The sequence below is a fragment of the Hakea prostrata genome, chromosome 7, assembly GCF_041222555.1.
Source record: "Hakea prostrata isolate BN-2017 chromosome 7, UWA_Hpros_2, whole genome shotgun sequence".
NCBI classification, from domain to species: domain Eukaryota; kingdom Viridiplantae; phylum Streptophyta; class Magnoliopsida; order Proteales; family Proteaceae; genus Hakea; species Hakea prostrata.
This window is the reverse complement of record NC_142606.1, coordinates 45,733,746-45,755,033: the sequence shown is the minus strand read 5'-3', so window position 1 is coordinate 45,755,033 and position 21,288 is coordinate 45,733,746. Positions and strand designations below refer to the sequence as shown.

General features: G+C 38.8%; 2 protein-coding genes across 2 annotated transcripts in view; both read left to right on the top strand.

The window, feature by feature from the left end:
* LOC149011262 (transmembrane 9 superfamily member 3-like) overlaps positions 1–12,885 on the top strand; it is a 28,140-nt gene extending 15,255 nt beyond the window's left edge. The window contains exon 7 of the mRNA XM_089160431.1: positions 12,065–12,885. Coding sequence (XP_089016557.1) covers positions 12,065–12,284 — 220 coding nt within the window. The 3' untranslated portion in view covers positions 12,285–12,885. The remainder of the gene's footprint in view (positions 1–12,064) is intronic.
* A 2,291-nt stretch (positions 12,886–15,176) lies between these two features.
* LOC149011261 (uncharacterized) lies at positions 15,177–20,283 on the top strand. Its single transcript, XM_089162226.1, has 5 exons — positions 15,177–15,216; positions 15,919–16,115; positions 17,037–17,234; positions 19,117–19,176; positions 19,580–20,283. The coding sequence occupies exons 2-5, from the start codon at positions 15,999–16,001 to the stop codon at positions 19,715–19,717; spliced, it is 513 nt and encodes a 170-aa protein (XP_089018352.1). The 5' UTR covers positions 15,177–15,216; positions 15,919–15,998; the 3' UTR covers positions 19,718–20,283.
* The last annotated feature ends 1,005 nt before the right edge of the window (positions 20,284–21,288 follow it).

The window sequence follows — 21,288 nt, the reverse complement described above, 5'->3', positions numbered from 1 at the left end:
GAGGAGATGGGACTTGCTGGGGAAGAAGGGGAGAAAAGAGAGAGAGAGAGAGAGAGAACCTGCGATGGGGTGGGGATGCTGTACCATAGAAGAAAATTCGACCAAAATTGTCGAAATTTTGGTCGAAATGTCTGAATTTTTCAAAAACGAAACGAAATTCCAATTATTTTGGAAAAGTGTCAAATTTCAACTATTTTGGAGGTTTCGACCGAAATTTTGACCATTTCGATCGAAATTTCGAACATTTCAACATTTCAATTTGTTTTTCCATAGTTTTTTTTATTTATTTCTATCTCATTTTCACCTAATTTTCACTACTCCTTTGCCTTCAAACACCTCTTTTGCTCATTTTTTTGCTTCCAAACACCTCTTAAGCCACAACAGATACAAAGAAAACTCCTGCAACAATAGAATGTGAAGGCATAAGCCATACCCAACAGTTTCAAACTTCTCCTTTTTTTTTTTTATATTTGTTTTGTTCATGCCTTAAATGATCTTGTATTGCCTTGAAATTAATATATGTTTAGCTTAGGACTATGATCTATGATTGTGTTTTGTTACTTATATTTTTATTATTTCTACCATTTTTTTATTTTAATAATTATTTTCTAAAATTATTTATTTTTATTTTATGTATATATGATATATAGGCTTCAACTTAATATATGTGAGACACTATCACTTGATCTAGTAGGTCATTTTATTTTGTTGAATTTTTTGTATATGTAACCATTCTACCAAACAATTCATGTATGTTGATGATTCTATGCCTGTATACAATACAGTTTGCACTTGTTGGAACCAATCATTTGTTAGTATACTTGAATGATAAATTTTCAATGGTTTTTTTTTTGGCAAAATACTAGTTCCATTGTGTTTATTATGCTTGAAATAGGTAGTATGCAAGAATCCAAATCATTTTGAGTCCGTATGAGGCCCGAAACTGAAGTTTCAATTTTCAAAAAAAAGTGTCCAGTTTTGACCGAAATTTCGGCCTTTTGCAAGGTCGAAATTCTTCGGTTGAATTTTCTTCCTTGTGCTATACTTTCTTGCTTTGCTGCCGTAGTTCTTGGAGGAGATGATGGAGACTTGAAGACGATATTGGAATTCTTGTAGAGGTGCTGATTCTTGAAGGACTCTTAGTAACTCAACCATGGCCTCCTAAACAAGGAACCATGATCCTTAAACATAAACTCAATTTCAAAGTCAAAACTGAAGAATTACAAGAAGACTTGACTATTTATAGCCTTAAAAGACTTTGACACTATTGCGGGAATCCTTAATAGACAAGGTTCCCACCACTTGACCTAAACCCATAATTTGGAATCTAAATAATTAAAGACCTTAACTCTAGGTGGGGTTCCTTTATAGATTAGGATCCCAGCACATGAATTAATCTCAATCATCCAAAAACATAAGATCTAAGGGACATTAAAAAAATATGCTGAAATAAAAGTGTAAGTGACTTAAAACTCTGATTAGCGCATGCTGAATTCTATTTAATTAGAACTCTTAATTAACATGCGCTAGACTAATGACTTGAGGACTGCTCAAAACAAACTCAATTTAAGAAATAAAAATGGCGCCGGCTCCCTTCTTACTAACAGCACAACTACGTGTTGACACTCAATTAGTAGCGCTGGCACGTCACTCGGCTCCTAGAATTGGAGTTGAAAATAATTCCAGCATCAAAAGACGGCTAAAATGCCCTAAATACCCCTACTAGGGGGTTCGGCCAGATTAAGGGGGCTTCTTTGAGCCATCTAGGGGGCCCCCTTTAGGGTTTCGACTCGGGGGGGTCTTTTTGTTCACATTATACACTCTCTAACAATATTTCATTAAAGGTCTGAAGTTACTCTTCACAATGCCCACCCAAGGGTCTTCCCCTTCCTGCAAGTAACTTTGCCCCAAAAAGCTGAGTTCATTCCCCCTTACGCAAATACTATTCCCCTTTATATACTGCCAACACAATCCTAACAAATCCTGACTAATTAATTCCCTTATTTGGAGTTGATCCCCTAAGACTCCCTTATACTCTACGCCTATGGTACTACAACAATAACAACAATAACAATAAGCCTTGTCCCAACTAAATGGGGTCGGCTACATGGATTCTTGCCCTCCAATCAGTTCTGTTCGAGGCCATGCTAGATACAAGGCCTAAGCTATACATATCCTTTCTCACCACTTCTCCTAAGGTTATCTTAGGTCTACCCCTAGCTCTTTTAGTTCCTTCAATATGGATTATATCACTTCTCCGTACAGGGGCATTTATAGGTCTCCGTTGAACGTGGCCGTGCCACCTTAAACGACTTTCTCGAAGCTTATCACTTATGGTAGCAACTCCCAGACCAACTCTAATATGATCATTTCTTATCTTATCTATCCTAGTTTTGCCACTCATCCATCTTAGCATCCTCATTTCTGCTACACTGAGTTTATCTATATGATTTTCTTTAACAGCCCAACACTTTGCACCGTACATCATAGCTGGTCGAACAACGGTCCTATAAAATTTTCCTTTAAGCTTTAATGGAATACATCGATTACATAAGACCTCGGACGCACCTCTCCACTTCATCCACCCTATTTTAATTCTTTGGGAAACCTCATCCTCTAAATCACCTCTTTTACTTATGATTGAACCTAGGTACCTAAAACAGTCACTTTGAAGAATCTCTTTATCGTCAAGTATCACCACCTCATCATCTGCCCGATCAATAACTAAAGTTACAAACTAGATATTCTGTCTTCGAACTACTAAGTTTAAAGCCTTTTGATTCCAAAGCTACTCTCCATGATTCTAATTTGGTATTAATCCCCACTTGGGTCTCATCAATCAACACAATATCATCCGCAAAAAACATACACCAAGGGACCTCATCTTGAATGTCTTTGGTTAATTCATCCATTACCAGCGCAAATAGATATGGGCTTAAAGTTGACCCTTGATGTAGCCCAACTGTTATCGGGAATTCATTACTTTGTCGCCCCATTGTTCTAACACTAGTCACCGAACCATTATACATATCCTTTACTATATCTACATATTTACTTGCAACACTTCTTTTCTTTAGTATATGCCAAATTAACGCTCTAGGGACTCTATCATAAGCTTTTTCTAGGTCAATAAATACCATATAAAGGTCTTTCCTACATTCTCTATACCTTTCCATAAGTCTCCTAATTAGGTAAATGGCCTCCGTTGTAGATCTTCCGGGCATAAACCCAAATTGGTTATTCGTAACTGTAGTTAAGTGTCTCAAACGGGTTTCAATTATTCTCTCCCATAATTTCATCGTATGGCTCATCAATTTAATGCCCCTATAGTTATTACAACTTTGAATATCTCATTTATTTTTGTATATTGGAACCACGACACTTCCGTTCATCTGGCATTTTCCCTGTGCTCATAATCTTATTAAACAACTTAGTCAACCAAACTAGTCCATGGGTTCCTAAGCTCTTCCATACTTCAATTGGGATTTCATCAGGACCTTGTGTCTTGCCGAGTTTCATCCTCCTTAAAGCTTCTTTTACTTTGGTCATCGAAATTCTACGTACATAAGTTCGGACATTGGTGCCTTGATGAAAGGTGTAATCGTCCGAATCATAAGTGCTTGAAGAATGCTCATTTAGTAAACTAGATAAATAGGTTTCCCATCTTTTCTTAATGTCCTCCTCACAAACTAAAACTTTACCATCTTCATTTTTAATACATCTAACATGGTCAAGATCTCTACTATTCCTATCCCTCATCTTAGCTATCTTATAAATAGATTTTCCCCCTTCCTTCGTGCTCAACTTATTGTATAACTCTTCAAACTTCTTTGCCCTTGCTTTTCCCACAATTTTCTTAGCTTCATTTCTATCCAACGTATACCGTTGAAGATCTTCAACATCCTTAGTTCTTTGCCATGTCTTAAAACTAGTTTTTTTTTCTTCCTAATGGCAGCTCGAACCTCATTATCCCACCACCATGTCTCTCTATAAGAATGGAGCTTTCCTTTTGATTCACCTAGGATATCTTTAGCCACCTTCTTAATACACATAGCCGTCTCATTCCACATTGCATTGGTATCTCCTTTAAAATCCCATTTTCCTTGTTTAACTACTTCATTGATGAAGGATTTCTAGCACTCTCCTTTCAAATTCCATCATCTTATTCTGGGATAGTTAACCTTGGACCTTTTATGTGTTCTTGGGACTAAGCACATATCCAAGACCACAAGTCTATGTTGTGCAGTTAAGCTTTCCCCTGGTATCACCTTGCAATCCTTGCACAACAATCTATCAGTCCTTCTAGTTAGGAAGAAATCTATTTGGCTTCTATGCTGTCCACTTTTGAGGGTAATGAAATGCTCATCTCTCTTTTTGAAGTAAGTATTTATAATAGATAGATCAAAAGTAGTAGCAAAATCTAAAATTGAAATCCCCTCCTCATTCCTTTCTCCAAAAACCATATCCTCCATGTACACTCTCATATCCTCTTTGTTTTTTTCAATATGTCCATTTAAATCACCTCCTATGATAAACTTTTCTCCTTGACGAATTCCTTGAATTAATCCATCCATATTTTCCCAAAATTCTAGTTTTAGACTTTCATCTAATCCTACTTAAGGTGCATATGCACAAATTATATTTACGAACTCTTTCTCCATTACAAGCTTGATAACAATAATCGTATCACCCACCACATCATTTTTAAAATCTTTATCCACTATTATACCCACTCCATTTTTATTTGTTTTATCCCCAGTATACCAAAGTTTAAAATCATCCAACTCTTTGGCTTTTTTACCCTTCCATCTAGTCTCCTGAATGCAAGCTACATTAATCCTTCTTCTTTTCATAACTCTACGCCTATGGTACGCGTCCTTAAAAAATTTCCCCTATCAAAAACCCTAGTTTCTTGCTGCTCTGGATTCCCATTCCCCAATTTTAATAACCCTAACTCTAAATCTTTTAAATCCTAAACCTAGATCCTTTGAATCCTAACTCCACAATTGTTAAACCTCAACCTTAGACCTTTAAAATCCTAACCCTAAATTTGTAACTATACCTAGACCCCTTACTGCCCTAGCTTGGGGCTTCTAAGAACCCTAACAAGCCCTAATCCAAGGCCTTTGAGATGCTAACCCTAATTCCATCAGTTAAAGGGAAACAGCCCAGCATTCGGGCATCTAATTTGATGCAGGCCTGCGATAGGTCTGCAATGGTGGGTTATTACAGAAAAGGGGGAAGTAGAGGCAGTGGAGTGAAAACTCACACACAAATAAACTCAGCTTATCTCTGTTCAATCTGAAAATCGTATCCTAATACATTATATTTAAAGGAATTAAATCTGAGTCCTAAGTTCAAAATGGAAAACTCAAGATAGATTCCAAACCAAAGTCTAAGGAATACCAAAACAAATAAAAGACAAATTAAAGCTGAAATAAAATACTTAATTATGTCCAACTCTTGTTGGACTAAACCCCGTTGGACTGGAACTGATTGACCCGGTCAGATATTGTATTAACTTGCCTCCTCTAAAGACAACTTGCCTCCTCTAAAAACAACTCGACTCCGACGAGTTCGGATGAAGTCCAAGAATGTTATCTGAGCCGACCCATCGTTGAAGGTACATACCAAATAGTTTTTTTTTTTCAGCTTGATCATAGTAAAAAATTTGAGGAAAACTCAACTTTCAATCGGGTGAAAATGGGAAACTTAGGTGGAAACTTGGGAAATTTCGAGGAAACTAAGGACTTTTTCGTACAATTTTTGACATCAAGTTTCGACAGGTTTTAAAGAATATTTTGGGGTGGGATTTTGCATTTAAGCTAATTAGAGTATAAAGAACAAATTGATACATGCATTTTGCTAAAAAAATCAGTGTAGATATGTCATTCAAAGTACATTACATTAATGTAGAGTTGACCGAGAAGTACACAATTAACTTAACTATACGTAAGTACATAACATTCAACATTTGACTTCTAACTTCTAAGTTCAATTCAAAACGTCAAATAAACTCGAAACATCAAAATTCAAATACAATGTAACTAACAATTAAAATAAAATGGGATGTACAACTCACTAAGTCAGTGCCAAGAGGATTGCCTCGGTGGATCCATCCCGTAACTTGAGTAGTATTGTGCTTGTGACATCCTCTCCTCTGACCAACGGACATAGACATCCCATGACATGTGATGCCTATGGTTGTCGAGGTAATCAACAACCGCAACTCTATAGGTCTAGTCATCAACATGCGTAAGATATCCAATCTGAGGGAATGCATAGTACGGATAGGGAAGTCCTGATTCAGCCTCAGGGGGTAGGGGTTGGGGTTGCACGCCGAAGATCTGCTCCACAAACGTTTGTGCCCCGAGTTAGCATCCATATAAGTTGCACCCTTGTGCACATGTACCATCCTCCCATCAGACGCTGGATAATACATCCTTGTTTGTTCCATTGGTCTATGTCTCCGATAATCTTAAGGAAACCCCTGACCATAATATGCATGGCTGTAAACCCCAAAAGAGGATTCAACACTCTCCATACCACTCTCCTGTTGTTGCCGATATCTAGTATCCGGCCGTGGAGCCTCTTAACTCATTTAGACTCATAAATCCTATGGAGCTTGCCAAACTATTCACATCAATGGGATGGTAAGACCCGTACGATGAAGTGTCATCCTCATACCCATGTCTATGCTGCTTCGGTTTCCCTTTCCCCTTTCGACTGTGAGTGTAAGTACGACCTGCACCGTGGTCGACATCCTGGGTAGCGTGGGTGAATTGAGTCTCCCCCGTGAACCTCAATGGCCCTCCCTGTACCTAACTCTCAATTGGGGTCACTGCTGGCTCTAGTGGTGGTGGTGGTCTCTCCCGTGGTTCAGCTGAATCCTGATTAGTAGGCCCATCATCATTACTCCCACTGTCATCTCCACTACCATGTCCAACATCATAATCAACATCATTGTCATCATCCTGTGCCTGACTAGCGGGTGGCTGAGTAACATCATCATCTGACCAACAATATTTCCTCATTGTCACTGGATGCACCAGGGTGTGGTACAAAGGGTCGGTTAGGCTCGGTGTGCACTCTCCCATCTGTGGCCAAGAACTCATTTACATTAGCTCCCATCTCTTGTGCAATTTGACTGCTGGGTCGACCTCGTGCCTTATCCAACAATGGCTCTCTGACCCACTCAAATAAGGGGTCCTCCTCCTCCTTATCATCTATGGTAAAGATGTCAGCCAACTCAATCTTGTCCGCATTACCTCGCTTTTGACCTAACTTAATGCCCACTTAGAAAAGGCCATCCCCACCTTCTCCTTCACATTACCCCACATATGCTTTAATTTCTTTTGTTTTGTATGTGGCCTCACAAACAAGTCAAGATCAGTGCGTAGTATCTGCACATCAGGATCTATCGCAATGGGTCTAGAAGTAGCAGATGTGGCATTGGGTCTAGGTGCAACAGATGTGGCACTAGGTCGTGATCGTGGGGCCCATGGTAATGGAACTGACTCTTTGACACTCTGGCTCCTCCTCATACTAGAGCTGCCTCCGCTTGCCCTCTTAACATCCGGATCTCTATATGACCCTGCACCTATGGCCCTCTGTGTCCTCCTAATATCATCGAGTCTATGAGACTCCCTACGCATCCTGAGTACTCTCTCCATCTATGCCTTTAGGGATGATGCATCACCTGGATTTGGATCCACATTTTGCTCTCCCACCTCCTCTAAGCATGTTGCTTGGAACTAATCCCTCTTTGCTTTCTTATGTGCCCTCTTCTTTTGCCCTCCTGTCACATATTTTGCCATTACCACTATAACTTCATAAGGGACATTGGGGCATCCAACCACATTGCGGTCCCCTCCCGCTAGATGGATCTTTAGTTGAGTGGCCCCACCTGATCTAATCTTTTTCAAACAATATTTACACTTCGATTTCTTCCTGTCATCCGTCAGAGGCCTACCATGCTGCCAAGCTATGTCTGGCATCGTGTTTCTAAGTATCTAACTCAAAAGTTTGTGCCTGAATCCTGATACAAACTTACATAATAATCACCATTAAAATAGAAACCCAACACTTAAATTTTAGCCTAAAGAAACTAAAGTCTAAACACACAGTAACACATTACTTGTAAAGTGTAAACTAAGGTATTCATAAACATTTTGAAGTTTTTGTTCCTAATTAAAAATATTATTTTATAATTGAAATATGTTTCATAATAATTATTAAATACAAGAAAAATTAGAAAACATAGTAAAACACTTCAAATATCAGATTCAATCAATTACAGTAAGGTATTCATAAACATTTTGAAAGTTTTGTTCCTAATTAAAAATATTTTTTTATAATTAAAATATTTTTATAATAATTATTAAATACAAGAAAAATCAGAAAACAAAGTAAAACACTTCAAAATACAGATTCAATCAATTACATATGTAAAGTAAAGGTATTCATAAATATTTTGAAGTTTTTGTTCCTAATTAATTTTTTTTTATAATTAAAATATTTTTATAATAATTATTAAATACAAGAAAAATCAGAAAACATAGTAAAACACTGAAAAAATCAGATTCAATGATTTAGATATGTAAAACTACTTATTAGAGACAACACATAACAATATCAACTTAATCCAATATGTTTTGAGCATGAAGCGAATAAAAAAAATATAATTTTTTAGGTATTTTTTAAAATAAGAAAAATAAAAAAATAGTAGAACACTACAACAATCAAATCCAACAACAACCACTTGTTAATCTACATACTAGAGACCATCATAGTAAATTCCAAAACATTCAAACACCATTTGACCATGAAAGAAAGGAAAAAATAAAAAAAAAGGGGAAACTTAGGTTACCTTGCAACAAAGCTTGAAAATTGTGAAATAATCCACCATGAAGGGCCGAAATCAACAAAGGAATGCTCAAAAGTGGTTGAAATGATGCAAAACCATGAAAAACAGCTTGAAAAATTGTGGGAAAATGGAGTCGAAACTCCCTGCCGCCGCCGTGTTTTCGTGATCAAAACTCTGGTTTCCCAAAGTTTCGATCGAAAAAGATGACTTTTTATAAAAGTGAACCGGCTGGTTCACTTCACTATTTAACCCAGTTTCAATTGAAACGGTCGAAATTTCAACAGTTTCAATTGAAACCTGGGACTTTTTTTCGATCCACTTGAATTTCGTTTTGACATTCCAAAAAACCGAAATTTTTCATGTTTCAACCGAAATTTGTACTATGAGCTTGATTGATGGAAGATCATTTGCAGGAAGGAATTTCACCTCAAGTCCTCCATGATGGAAGGAATACATTGTCTCATAAGGACAATGGCTTTCCTGTTTTACAACTGATGTGAACAATAGTCACCACCCTGTCAAAACCTTGATTATTTTCTGAGTCCAATTATGTTTTGAATTCTCAGACTGAGTTAGTAGTTGAGTTCTTGTGTTGTAGAGCGTCTTTCTTTTAAGTAGGACTCTTTATGGATAATTAGGTCATTTATTTTAAGTTCCTTTATTTATGTGGCTGTAATTTATTTGTAAAGGGTCTCCTAACCTATAAAGTAAACCCTAGTTGAGTCAAGTTAGGTTTCTTTATTAGAGTCCAAGTCTTTTCCCTCCACTTGTAGCTATAAACAGTCTAGTCTTTGATTGTGTGTCTTAAGCCTAATTATTGAATGAGAATTAAATCTAAGTTGAGGAACGTGGTTCCTTGTTGAGGGGGCCTCGTTTGAGTAAGGATTGAGTTCTTCAAAGATCAGCACCTATATCCTGCCTAGCACTCTTCTTCCAGAAATTATAGCAGCTGTACAAGTAAGCAACCCCCAGCCCCCTTCTACTTCATTCTACCACCATCGCAGCACCACCTCCCCTTCCCCTTCAATCACAACAACCTCAGCGCCCTCCCCCACCTTCCCAACCCATCGCAAGGCCTCCCCACCCCTCCCCTGTTTGCTCAACCCTAGATCCCCTCCCCCTTGCTGCCACAACATTGGCAGCACCGTTCCAGCCCCCTATGACACCATAGAACCCTTCCCCTCCCCCTGTGACACTGCCCAGCCCCTCCCCCACCTCTCACCTACCCCACTGTCCCTTCTTTCCTCTTGCTTCATTGCAACCCTCCCCTCCCTCTTACTTGACTTGCGGCAAGTTTGAAATCCCAGGGGGGGGGGGGGGAAGAGGAGCAGAAAAAGAAAAGAAAGAATCGAAAAAATTTCCCAAGATCCAAGAATCCTCTTCCAAGATTTCCAAGAACCAACCCATCTTGATCCAAATTATGTCATTCTTCTTTCCTTTCAACCTTAGGATAAATTTTAATCTCCCAAAATCATCCCATGGGACTTTGTTAAACCCTAATTTTTCTCCATCACCCCATTTAGTTTTGTTAAACCAAATTTTGCCTAAACCCTACCGATTTAGATCCCAATTTTATCTCCTTGTCTATCCTACCATATTTATCAATATTATCCATCTCATCCAGATTTAGTAGTTATTTGCTGGTTCAAAAGATGATTATCCTGGGCAAACCCTTAATTTTAGGGAGACCATCTTAGGAACCCTAAAATTGGGACAACCATGGGTGTCCTAAAAGAATGTGGCAGACTTTTAGGAAGAACATCACACTGCACTTGATCAATTAGTCCACCAACAGAATACCCAAGCAAACGCCTTTCATTTGGTTTAAGCTTTGTGTTGTTCACCCATGAGACCCTGTAAGGGTTTGGATGTGGTTCAGTCTAACAAGCCAAACTTTCGAACAGCAACTTCAGCGACAAAACTAATACAACTGGTTGGATCGACCACAGTATCACATAAAGTGTCATCACATTGAACTCTGGTTTGGTAAATATTATTGTGACGCCTATCTTTATCTTCCTTCTTAGGAACTTCATGTGTCGCTAAGAGGGGCCGAAGAGCTTAGTTGGTAGAAATTATTTCTCCATGAGGGCTCCTTTCATGCCTTTCCAAGTGGTGGGTTGTATTCATTGATGAATTAATCTTGCCTCATGAGTATGCCATCGTTCTCTAGCTCCTCCAGTGAAGTTAGTGTGGGACAGCTGCATCTTGCATGTTTTCATCCCTTGGTTATGTTGCCATTGCTTATGGATCGAGTAAACCACGTTCAACAGCGAAAATAGCTGTGGAAGACCTAAGGCTGAGATATCTCATCCCTGTACCCCCATTCTTCTATCATTTGTCAATTTCCTTTTTCTTACTTTGCTTTGATATTCCTTACTGCTACCATTTTTTCGTTTCTGCAATGACACTGAGGATGCATATCCGTCCCCAGTTGATTGCATAGGTTGTTACTGCTGTTACTCATTATTGAAAGCTGTCTGTTCTTGCTATTCAGTTTTCTGTTGCACTTGTGATCATAACTCAGCACCCGGTTAGAATTGGTTGATTTTTGGAGGATTTTCTACTGTTGTTTGCACCAACACTTGATCCTAATCCAGGCCCATTCAATTGTCTGGATTGCTTCAAAACCAGTTTCTTTTATTTCTGGAGTGTACTGGACCTAAACCTGGGTTTTCCTACTGTTATTTGGAGCTTCAGCAATATATTTGGGATTGTTACCCTTGGGTTTACAGTCTTACGTTAATCTTTGTTCTCGAAGTGCAAATGACCTATGGTAAAGTGAGACCTTGAATGTTTTCGTTGGCCTTGAGAGATCTCAGCATAGTGCAGCTTAAAGAGAAACCCACACATCCCCAAACGGGGAGTTAAAACACACTCGTACACTTGGGCTAGGTTTTAGCATGAGACAAATCAAATGGGAGACTCAAGAACAAAAACACTTTATGTTTGTCTTTGTGAATTTTTATTGTACTTGAAAAAGTAGTAGTTCAGAAATAAATACTAAAATCCAAAATTATACTTTTTATAAAACTTCTCTGGCACCATAAAAATGTTTTTCAATTCTTCAAAACAGAAGAGCAATAGTAATTTAAGAAACGGCCCTGTCTTCTCTTCCAGTTAGCCTTGGTGGTGCACTTTTTTTGTTTTTTCAAGGTAAGCTTTGTGAATCATACTCATTGTACATTGGTTTCTCAGGTCTTTTCTGTGTGGAGGATCAACTGGTTTATTTATCTATGGTTACTGCCTGTACTACTACCATGCACGATCAGATATGTCTGGTTTTATGCAGACGTCCTTCTTCTTTGGGTACATGGCTTGCATCTGTTATGGCTTCTTCCTTATGCTTGGCACTGTTGGTTTCCGTGCCTCATTGTTTTTTGTCCGTCACATATACTGGTCTATTAAGTGTGAGTAGAGTGAAAAGGTCATCCACAAGAAGGAACCGAGTGTTGATAACGAGTGGTCAAATCCGCTCCGATGTCACCTGGCATGTTCCTTTTCTTTTTTTACAGGATGTCTTATAGCGAAGATCGCATGATTTTTGTCGGATTGAGGATGCCTTGACCAGAAAGGAGAGGCTGGAGTTGGGGCCATGTTTTCGAGGAACAGATTTGGAGTTCTACATTGTGCCGTCACTCAAAGCGATGTTTTAGCATTAGTTAGTTAAATGATCTGGGTGTTGTCTCTAAATGTGAGATTAGACAAATCAGGGTAATTGGGGAAGAAACTTTTGTATCATTACATGTGCAAACAATTCTCCTCTCATTTATAGCTCTCACATCAGTCATCTTGGCAATCTCAACTATTGTTTACATAGAATTGATACTTCTATCTTGAAGAATCTGACTAATTTTCTCTACTGTGTTTTTTCAATAACCAATCTCAACCAATTGCTCAAGACAAGTTTTCTCCTGTGTAGCGAAAAATGAATGGAAAAAAAAAACCACACAATTTGGTTGGTTTAGACGTCGAGAGAAGATTCCATTTTAAAATTTCTAGGATTCCTGAGCATGTATCACCGACACTGGAATAATCTCACCTGTTCGACAAATTTGGGGCTGAGACGTGGTGGCTCTTTCTGTTTTTCGGTACGGGGGGTGGATGGTGGGTTTGGGGGTTTTTCGATGGGGTGGTTAATATCACGAGTTAGGAAGCCACATGGCATTAACGATCACAAAGAAGCAGAGTGATAGGGATTTACTGAAACAGAACCCTGAGGCTGCGTTTGTTTGCTGGAATAAAAGTGGGGTGGGAAAAAAGGGGTGGGAAAAATTGAAAAAAAAGGGAAAATTTTCTTTCTTTCCCTTAAAATCAAAAAAGGGGGGGGGGGGGGGGGGGGGGGGGGGGGGGGGGGGGGGGGGGGGTCCTTGAAAGGAGCTCCCCCCGTGCCGTGGTTCCCCCCCCCCCCCCCCCCCCCCCCTATACCCCCCCCACTTTTTGGGGGGGTTTGGGGAAAAAAAAACCCCCCCCCCCCTCCCCCCCCCCCCCCCCCCCCCCCCCCCCCCCCCCCCCCCCCCCCCCCCCCCCCCCCCCCCCCCCCCCCCCCCCCCCCCCCCCCCCCCACCCACGGGGGGGGGGGGGCAAAAAAACAAAAGATGTAATACCTCCATCTTCAATAAATAAAAATGCCTGTTTTCCCCCATAATTTATAAATAAATAAATAAATTTACTGAAGTGGAAAAATCATGGAGGAAATGGGAGGAGTGGAGGAAAAGCAGGATGTGAGGGTAATAGGAGACGAGATAATGGTGACAAGCCAACGTCTCTTCGGCACTCTATTTCTTGCATTGCCGTCCCAAAGCTCTCCCTAGTCATTTTGAGCTCCATGAGATTTGGGGTTATTAAGTTTGAATCCTTTCTTTCGAAGGGCTCAATGAGTACTCAATGAATTATAGGATTTGACTACATGTAATATTTTTTGTAACAAAGGCGCTTTTTATATATAGGGAAATTGGGGTTGGGATAATTACATATGCCGCCGGTAAGGATTGAACCCACAATCTCTCCACTGAGAGGTGAGTTCTCAACAACTGCACTATCCTTCCATTGGCAATATTCTTATCAAGGATTAGGGTTATCCAATGGGTGTTCTTGGATTTGAATATTATACATAGTTAAACCCCATCACTTATTTAACACTCAAGGAGATACTCTCCAAGGAAAGGAGCTAAATACGATTTTATTTACTAGAAAAAAGAAAAAACACAGGATTTCGGGTGATTCTGGTAGGATGCCGCCCCCCTCAAGAGGTAATTTATAAACAAAGAAACATCTTCCTACAAGTATGGGAAAGGAACTAATTGTTTCCGAGTTCAAGAGAAGGATGGAAGTTGTGAAGGAGATTATGCAAAAGATTGGAACCTAGAAAGAGATTATGCAATAGCTAAGACCCGGGAATATTGCAGGCCGTGAAGGTCCAAAAAAAAGGCAAAAGAAGAGCCGGTGAGTGGGACCAGGAGATTCGCGAGCCGGGGAGGGGGGCGGGAGGCGGCTGACCCAAAAAAAAAAACACAAGAGCGACAGCGGCAAGACAAACAGCGGGAGGGTTGAACGAAGAGGTATTTCATACAAGGGAAACAAACCGAAAAAAGAGAAACAAGAAACACAAAACAAAATACAAAGGGGAAACAAACGCACAAAACAAAGCCCCAAACCAGATACCACAGAGGAGAAGAGAAGAGAGAAGGAGCAGCACCCAGAGGGAGGGGAAGAGAGAAGGCCAACGTTCGAAGAAGAAGAAGAAACCAAAAGTCCCAGTTGACGAAGCAGAAGAGAAGGGAAGCAGGAAACCAGATCAGAAGGTTTTCAACCCAGTTTTCGATCGAAGGAGAAGGAGGATCTTGAAGCAGAAGAAAGAAGAAACCTCAAATCCCTCTTCGGTTCTTCAACCATAGCCGTTGCAGTTCTTACTTCGTGGTTCTTAAAACAATTTTTATCATAAGGAAGTGCAACTTACCAGGTAGAATATTCTCACTCTTGTCTGTGCTGCTTCGGTCCTGCGGTTATCAGCAAATAGTCTTGTGTGATGAAAACAATACATACGTTTTCAAATCTGGGTTTTCGATCAGAAGCGCGCAACGTGTTTGTAACAAAAGACCCAAAAACATCAGGTTTGAATCTATTTCTCCGTCCCTCTTCTCTCGTCTCTCACGATTCTCCCCAGTTTGAGCCCCTAAATGTTCAACCATACAGTTGAAGAATCGATGGATGAAATATGAAAGGGAGTCCAGGAGTTGTTGGTCAAGAAACGGTTAGAACCTCAAATTCATTTTAGGGCTCAACTTTAACGCAATCTCTGTTATACAGAGATGAAACTATTCAAACTTGGAACTTATCGAAGAGAAAAGGTATAATTTTCAATTTTACCCATTTTAGGCTCTTTTCCATTGGTGACGTTCGCGGAGATATCTTTCGTTGTCTATTCATGACTATTTATTAAATCGAATCTAATTTTGAGCTAGAAGATCACCCATCAGGTCTGGTCAAGAATTGACAAAATTTTATTCGGTTTTGTGACATTTGTTGAGCAATAACTTAGTGGAGGGAATGAAATTAATAACGTTCTCGGTATGTCAAAATAGACAATTTCTTTTAGAAACTTAATAATGAAAATTAGATGGTAAAGAAATCTTGGTTTCGGTTTATTAATTTTAATATTAACAGTTAACTAATTACTCAAAATGCATCAATCATAAAATATTGGGATGTAACAATATTCAAATAAACTATAAGTTTTCTAAGAAAACAATCATACTTACTACAATATCAATGTAATGCCTTCAACTTTGTCTTCACATGCATATTTTGTGCCTCCAGTTGCAGTTGAGATTTAACACTGCTGCATATCGTTAAATGTGCTGGCAATGGTCCTCCATAAGCTGGCAAAAACTTGGATAAGAGATTTTTGAACATGTTAAGTTTGAGGAGTTTGAGATCTTGTAATAATTCTCTTGTTCTAATCAGATCTGCATGTTCACTCTTCCTGGAGAGACTTATCTGGCAAAAAAAAAAAAAAAAAAGAGTTAATGACTATTTGCTTCATGTTGTAGGTCAGCAGATAAGTTATGAGGTACCTGAAAGCAAGATTCAAGCTTCCTCAACTACTGTAAAAGATGAAAGAGTGTGTGCAATGTGTGAGAAGTTCACTGCTCAGGCAGTAGAGTATCTTAGTGAAAACAAGACCCAGCAACAGGTCATTGAGGATCTTTATCTTGCCTGCCATAAGTTACCCACCTTCAGGCAGCAGGTTGCCATCAATCCCATTCCATTGTGGTTTTGTTGTGAAATAAACTATTTTATATGTGCTGCTGCATTTATTTTTATTTTTATTTCTTTAGCTGTATATTGAAGCTTCTTCTACATATCTTGACAAATTGTTGCTTTGGATTCCTGAATGTTTGCCTGTCTGATTCAAATGGCCTATGCAAGTGGTAGGCATGATACCACAGGGGGAGTTCATTGCTTAAATAGACAATGTTATTGGTAGGAATATGGGAAACAGAGATCTTGAACCAAAACTTTAGATTGTCTGAGTGATTCAGAAATGACCTTCACTTTCCCCTCTCCTTGTCATGATTGTCATAGACACAAGTGGGATTCAATAGCGTAGGAATTTTTTTCTAATGATTAGAAACATATGAGCATGCATATTGATTCGTTATGATGAATATGTTACACAATATTAAGTTAACATTGCCTCAATATGCCTTACATGGAATGGGTAAGTAAGGCAAATTTCATGTTATGGGAAAAAGTATGCTTCTTGTTGTGTGGCTTCTATGCCCAGACACAAATTCAAGTAAAAGTACCACTTTGCCACCCGTGAAATAGAAATTGCATCTAAGATGATGGCCCCACATGCACTCTCACTGGCCTCCATGTTGGTTCAGGCACTACATGACCAGACAGTGATCTCTCTTGCCCATAAAAAGGATCATCTGCCTCAATGTATTCTTAGTAGGAGCTATAGCAGGCATCTATTTTTGCTGCTAGTGTTTTTGAAAATCTTATTAACAGGGAAGGGCCCCAGAGAAACTTGAACCTAGAACTTTTGATGTCTGTGGATGCTATGTGGAAATTCTGAAACCTAATCTTGTTGTTCACATTTAGTGACTTCATGGAACTATTTTACGTTCTGTCTTTTATGTTAATCTTTTTTTTTGGGCAGTGCATCACGTTAGTGGACTATTATGCCCCACTTTTCTTCATGGAGCTTGGCACAATAAATCCAGAGGACTTCTGTGTGAAAATGGATCTTTGTGACCAAGAGTTAATTGCTTCTCCAGAACAGAAACAAGATAGTTGCACACTGTGTCATCATGCTGTTGAAGAAATCATGGACAAGTTGAAAGATCCAGTCACACAGGTATTTGCTTGCATAAACTTGTTCTTTAAATATTCTTCTTTCTTACTTCTGAATGTAGTGATGCTGGAATTGGTTTTCCTTATTTCTCCACTGTACCCTTTTCTTCCAATTTCCTTTTGGATTGATCCAGAAGAAAAAGAATTTAACAATGCATTCCTGGGCTTCCACCAATATTTGACCTCATTTTGTGTCTGCTTGTGTGTGATTTCATTTGGTTCTAAGTCGTCATTTGTATATCGATACTATACGAAACTCATAGTAGTGTTACAGTCTTTGCCATTCCATCATGTGAACCTTATACATAGGCTATAGATATGATGCATGTTCAAATATTTGAAGCTGTTTGCCTTAGTTTGCAAAGGGACACTAGTTTCGTCTCTCAAACACCCATCAAACTACATCATCAGATGAGACTTTCAGAGTTAAACTCTTCTTGTTGGCTGCAGATGATCAGCTTTCCTTTCTGTGTGTACTGTATTTGCTTTTAAAAAGACATCTTACAGTGGAGGAGAAACGGAAAGAATTTCTTGTTGGGAAGTAATAATTAAGGCTAATAACTGTTTTCAACATCGATGATATTCCGCTAGTTCAGAGTATGGTGTTTGGCTTAGGGGGATTTGAGATAGTTAGGTGTCAAGGTTATGTTATAGGAGCATGGAAGGGGATTATCATAAGCTTTTCTCCTTTCCCCCCCCCTTTTTGATAAGAAGGGATAATTATAAGTTAATTTGGTTGTAGAAAGGAATCTGATATATTGTTGGAGATGGTAGGAAGCACTTTTTCCATCTCTGAATAAACAGCTTTGGATCTGTTGCATGATTGTGACAAAAAAGTATTTGCAGAGCTCTTGCCAGATCTCATGAAGCCAAGGGGTTAAAGGGTTCTGGTGTCAACTTTCTGGAGGAATCTGAACTATTGAGAGTCGGATCAGCTTTCTTTGATGCTGCAGGTTTTGGAAAATACACATAAGAAGGGCCTGCAACTTATGGATCTCTCAGTGAAGTGGCATGTTTTCTGTGAGAGCTCATTCAACTTGTCATATTGGTGATTCTGTACCTCCATTAGATTAGCTGGTAGTGAGTAAACATTTGTTTCTTAAAATCACCATTCTATGATACTCAATACCGTTTAAACCTCGCCAAGTACTCTTAGGGTTACTAATGGGGGATGAGAATAGAGATGAAAGAAGGATAAAGAAGATAGGGGAAACAAGGGGAAACCTCAACAATCGGATGAAGCGAGGGGAAGCTGGAGAAGACCACTCATAAGAAGAAGAAGAGAAGAGGATAGCGACTGCTGAACCAGTAGACAGTGTAAATCTGTTTTATGAATTTTAGTCATATCTGTGTTTCTCTGTTGGAATAGTTAATTATCTAATCTGCATAGATTTTGTTTAGCAATGTATTTTCTTTATAGGCCTTGGGTTTAGCCTACATTCAAAATAAAATAGCAATTTGCATTTGGTTTGATGGTCAAGACTGAGGTATGTTGTATTAGACTATAGAGGGCTTTGTGGTCAAGTCCTTACAACAAATATTAACGTTTAGAGGATGGTTCCTTGGAAAAAATGGTAATGTCATTTGCAAAATGCATCCCACTTTGTCATTAAGGCTTAACTATGTAACATGGACCCGTTAAGAAAAAGGAAAGAAAAAAGCTATGTAGCATGCAGGCTTTAAGTTTGTGGTTGGCCGAAAATTCAAGTTACTGTTTTGTTATAAAAGAGGCTTCACCGAGTGAAGCTCTTTATGAAATAAGTCCTGGATTACATTTTATGTGTCAATAAAATGAAAATTACTTCCAATAAAAAAATTAATGGATGCGACTTATATGGTGGCTGTTTCTAATTGACGCTTTTACTTATCTTTGGTAATTATTGCAGTTGGATGTAATTGAGATTCTTCTAAAGGGATGTGATGCAGTGGAGAGCTATGTGAAGGAGGTGAAGACTTTTGTATCTTATTTGTTTTTACAGGTCATTGATTTGGTGTGATTGAGCTGTTTAAACTAATACATAGGACTCATATGCTTTCTTGTTTCCTTTAAGATTTGGGTCCTTATTCAACTACAAGTGCACCAATTTCTCATTTTTAAAGACACTATGAATTTCCATTATGTATCCATTCTGAAAACCTTCCCATAAACATTCACCTTTGTGGGCCATTTTTTTTTTAATATATTCCAATCCCAATAAGTTACCTCAACTAGGTTGTCTGTCCATCCATTAATTTAGAGGAATTTTTTCTACGACTTTCCAAAAATATGCAATGAACCAATTTTCCAGAAAAGCCAATTCATTTCTCTTGCTTATATCTGTTTGTGTGCTATTTCAATTTTTCTGGCAGTGCAAGAAGCTAGTTTTCGAATATGGACCTCTGTTGATGGACAATGCAGAGCAATTCCTTGAAATGACAGATACCTGTACTATGCTCCATGCATGTACAACTTCAGATAATGGGGTTGGAGAAGCATCTTCTGTTTGACCATGCTGTCTGAATCTTAAAGCTCGAAGCAAAGATTGGTCTGAAAGCAGAGGGAATATTTATTAAGCAACGGAAGCCATGCATTTGCTGATTTCAGAGTGTTTGCTTTCCTCTCTTGTAAATGTTCGACAATCAATCTAGAACATGTCTTTATGGTATTGTGAAGTTTATTTCCCCCCATTTTAGGTTTTCTATATAGGATAGTGGGAAGGTGCTGTTTATGTGAATAAGTTGGTAGTTTGAATGACATGAAATTTTAAAAGTATAATTTGTTTGGTTCATGAGGTGAAAAAGCTAGCAGCGTCTGGTGAGATGACATGTTAATTTTTTTACCCCATGGTTGGTTGCTCAATTATGGGATAGTTTTTTTTGGGTTCCAATACAAATGTACTTCACATAAAGAGTTGGTATGTACAGTGGTTATTCTAATTTACCAAAAATATGTGATGATATGAAGATTTGGTATGTGACCATGCGCTAACGTTTATGTAAAGTGGGTAAAACGGAATGGTTTCGTTCCGAAGCTACTTGAAACGGAATGATTCCATTTCATCAGACTGATCACAGGGAGGAAACGGAATGATTCCGTTCTGAAGCTACTTGAAACGGAATGATTCCGTTCAAAAAGGAACCAAACGGAATCATTCCGTTTCATAAGACTGATTACAGTGTTGAAACGGAATGGTTTTGTTCATTAGATTGATCATAGTGTTGAAACGGACTGATCAAAAGGAACCATTCCGTTTCACTAGACTGATCACAGTGTTGAAACGGACTGATCAAAAGGAACCATTCTGTTTCACTAGACTGATCACAGTGTTGAAACGGAATGGTTCCGTTTAAAAAGGAACCATTTCGTTTCATCAGATTGATCCAAGTGTCGAAACGGAATGGTTCCGTTCATCAGACTGATCACAGTGTTGAAATGGACTGATCAAAAGGAACCATTCCATTTGAAACGGAATTAGTCCGTTTCATCAAACTGATCACAGTGTTGAAACGGAATTAGTCCGTTTAAAAAGGAACCATTCCGTTTCATTAGACTGATCACAGTGTTGAAACGGAATGGTTCCGTTCATCAAACTGATCACAGTGTTGAAACAGACTGATCAAAAGAAACCATTCCATTTGAAACAGAATTAGTCCGCTTCATCAGACTGATCACAGTGTTGAAACGAAATTATTCCGTTTAAAAAGGAACCATTCCGTTTCATTAGACTGATCACAATGTTGAAACGGAATGATTCCGTTCATCAGACTGATCATAGTGTTGAAACGGACTGATCAAAAGGAACCATTCTGTTTCACTAGACTGATCACAGTGTTGAAACGGAATGATTCTGTTCATCAGACTGATCACAGTGTTGAAACGGACTGATCAAAAGGAACCATTCTGTTTCACTAGATTGATCACAGTGTTGAAACGGAATGGTTCCGTTTAAAAAGGAACCATTTCGTTTCATTAGATTGATCACAATGTCGAAACGGAATGGTTCCGTTCATCAGACTGATCACAGTGTTGAAACAGACTGATTAAAAGGAACCATTCCATTTGAAACGGAACTATTCCG

Bases quoted from the DNA above. Each gene is read 5' to 3' on its own strand.
- LOC149011261 (XM_089162226.1), top strand. From the start codon at position 15,999: ATGTGTGAGAAGTTCACTGCTCAGGCAGTAGAGTATCTTAGTGAAAAC. The intron at 16,116-17,036 runs GTTGCCATCAAT...TTTTTTGGGCAG, and splicing joins TACCCACCTTCAGGCAGCAG to TGCATCACGTTAGTGGACTA. The intron at 19,177-19,579 runs GTGAAGACTTTT...TTTTTCTGGCAG, and splicing joins TGGAGAGCTATGTGAAGGAG to TGCAAGAAGCTAGTTTTCGA.